The sequence below is a fragment of the Pteropus vampyrus genome, unplaced genomic scaffold, assembly GCF_000151845.1.
Source record: "Pteropus vampyrus isolate Shadow unplaced genomic scaffold, Pvam_2.0 Scaffold33, whole genome shotgun sequence".
NCBI classification, from domain to species: Eukaryota; Metazoa; Chordata; class Mammalia; order Chiroptera; family Pteropodidae; genus Pteropus; species Pteropus vampyrus.
In genome coordinates, this window is record NW_011888814.1 from 8445684 (window position 1) to 8447936 (window position 2253).

Sequence of the window (2253 nt, forward strand, 5' to 3'; positions counted from 1 at the left end):
AGCCCCCTTCTGCAATACCTGCTGTAGAGCCCAGGAAGGCCTCCAAAGCACAGACGTGGCGACCAAAGACGAAGTATCCCTGACAGCTGGCGATGAAGACGGTGAAGACAGAGAAGATGCAGAAGAGGAAGCCTCCCAGGGACACATTGACCAGAATATAATTGAGCGGCTGCCGCAATTTTCTGTAGCGCAGTGTGGCCACAAGCACCGTGGCATTGAGTGGCGTCCCTACAAAGAAGACAAAGCCCATGAAGGCTGCCTGGAGGTGGAAGGCCCAGACAGGGGCGATATGGTGCTGAGGCCCATCCCACGGCCCCACCGAGGAGATGTTCTTGAACAGATAAAACTCCTCCTCCCCCGACATCTTGCTCATGGATGTCCCCCACCCCTTTTGATCTCTCTTATAGATTATCCTCCCCCCACTACTCCTCCCATCCCACCAAGAACCCCTCCTCCAAAGCCACTTTTGGGCTACCTGAATGATCAGTGCTGATCCTAAGCTTCCTAAGGACAAAGTTTGGGATTAGAGATCCCTAAGCCTCCGCCTAAACCTCCCTTTGTGGCCCCAAAGCCAATTGTGTGTTCTTTAGGGGATAAAAGATTGGGTTCAAAGAATCTGGACATGCAACAGTAGGTGGAAGAGTCAGGTCCCTGGGGCCTGGGAGATGCTGACCCATATTAAATAAAGATGCTTCCACTGTTGTTTTTATTTCCTCTTTGAATGGAACTCTCAAGGGCTCCCATCCGTTTGGCTTCTGGCACCACTCCGTCTGCCCCTCTGTGGAAGGCGCCCCCTTAGTCTCCCTCTCCAGAGATCATGGGCTCTCAGCCAGCCTGGGAATCAGCCTCAGACTACAGGAAGGGACAGGAAATGGGGAGTGCTCTGGGAGCACCTTAGTAAACAACCTTCACGGAAGAGTACAGGGCAACTTGGCAATGCCTAGCGGTCGAGGGCATCCCAGGCTGCCTCTGTTTCTTCATGTTGAGTCTGCCCAGAAAGTGTACCTTTCCTGCTCAGACCTCCCCGAGCCAGGATAAAGTTGGTTTGCTCACTGTCCCCTTCACACCATGTTCATGCCTGTCCCTCCCCTTAGCTCAGCAGTGTCCAGGCTGCCACAGTCTTCCTCCAGCCAGACTTCGCGGCCTGACTTGCCAAGGCCCCTTTCGTGCAGACCACCCCGGAGATGCCAGCTCTGCTGTAAGCTCCACCTGCACTTACTCTCCACACTGCCCTTCACCCGTATGACTGTATCTTCTTCCCCACCTCAGCTGTCTATAAATATATAGGTAAAAGTGACACACTTTAAATATAGAAAAGTTGAAAGTGAAGTGGTAGCCCAGTAATGGCAGCGTAGTACATATCAAGTGAATCCTCCTATAGGTAAAAATTGTAAACTCTGAACAAAATATGAAAAATAACTACTTGAAAGCACTAAGAAGTACCCCCAAAGCATGCAGAAACTGAAAAGACTCAACCTTTAAATGAAAGGGACCATCTATATTTAAATGGATTTTTTCCTGAGGGCGTGCTTCAGTCTAAATGACGAGGGACAGCTGGAACTCAAGAATACCTCAGCCTTTATTGGCTTGAAGAGTCAGAGGACAGAGTCTGGGACTCCAGAGCAGCTGAAAATTGAAGGCGGGCTTCCTGGGATGAAGGAGGGGGCCTCAGAAGGGGAATCCTTCAAATCTGCATATAAACTCCCCTCAAATCCTAGGCCGGCTGCTGAGCTATTCAGGGAGGAATCTCCAAGGAGCCCAGCAGAAGGCAAGAGCTGGAGGTCTGAAAGCTGAGCAGAAATTTGGGCTGCTACCCACTGCGGCAGAGAAAGAGTTTAATTCCCACCAAGTTAAAGAAGCTGAGCAAACACTTCAGACTTTCTGTTTGAAACACCCAATAGGCCACACCTTAGGACTAACCTGTGTATCCCTTGAATCCTGAGCTAGAAAGTCTAGATGGAGACTTGTCAGCCATTTCTACATGCACGTACGCATGCACACACCCCACGCACTCACCCACAGGTAAGATTCCTGATGAGACCTAGTTAAGGGTCCAGGAATCACACAGCCACTTGGCTTCCGCTAATCGCCTGAGTCAGCGCATTCTGCGTCCTGGACAGGCCCTTAGGGCCAGGACCGGAGGCCACTCCTGAAGGCAATGTTTTTTGTTTTTCTTTTAATCTTTTTTCCCTTCTTTAATTCCCCCTCCCCACTTCCACTCCTGACCTATGGATGTTGCCATTTCCCCTTAAG

General features: G+C 50.6%; 1 protein-coding gene across 1 annotated transcript in view; it reads right to left on the reverse strand.

The window, feature by feature from the left end:
- The window catches only part of OPN1SW (opsin 1, short wave sensitive), a 7033-nt gene extending 6660 nt beyond the window's left edge, over positions 1–373 (reverse strand). The window contains exon 1 of the mRNA XM_011357263.2: positions 19–373. Within this exon, the coding sequence (XP_011355565.1) occupies positions 19–373 (355 nt within the window). The remainder of the gene's footprint in view (positions 1–18) is intronic.
- Positions 374–2253: the final 1880 nt, after the last annotated feature.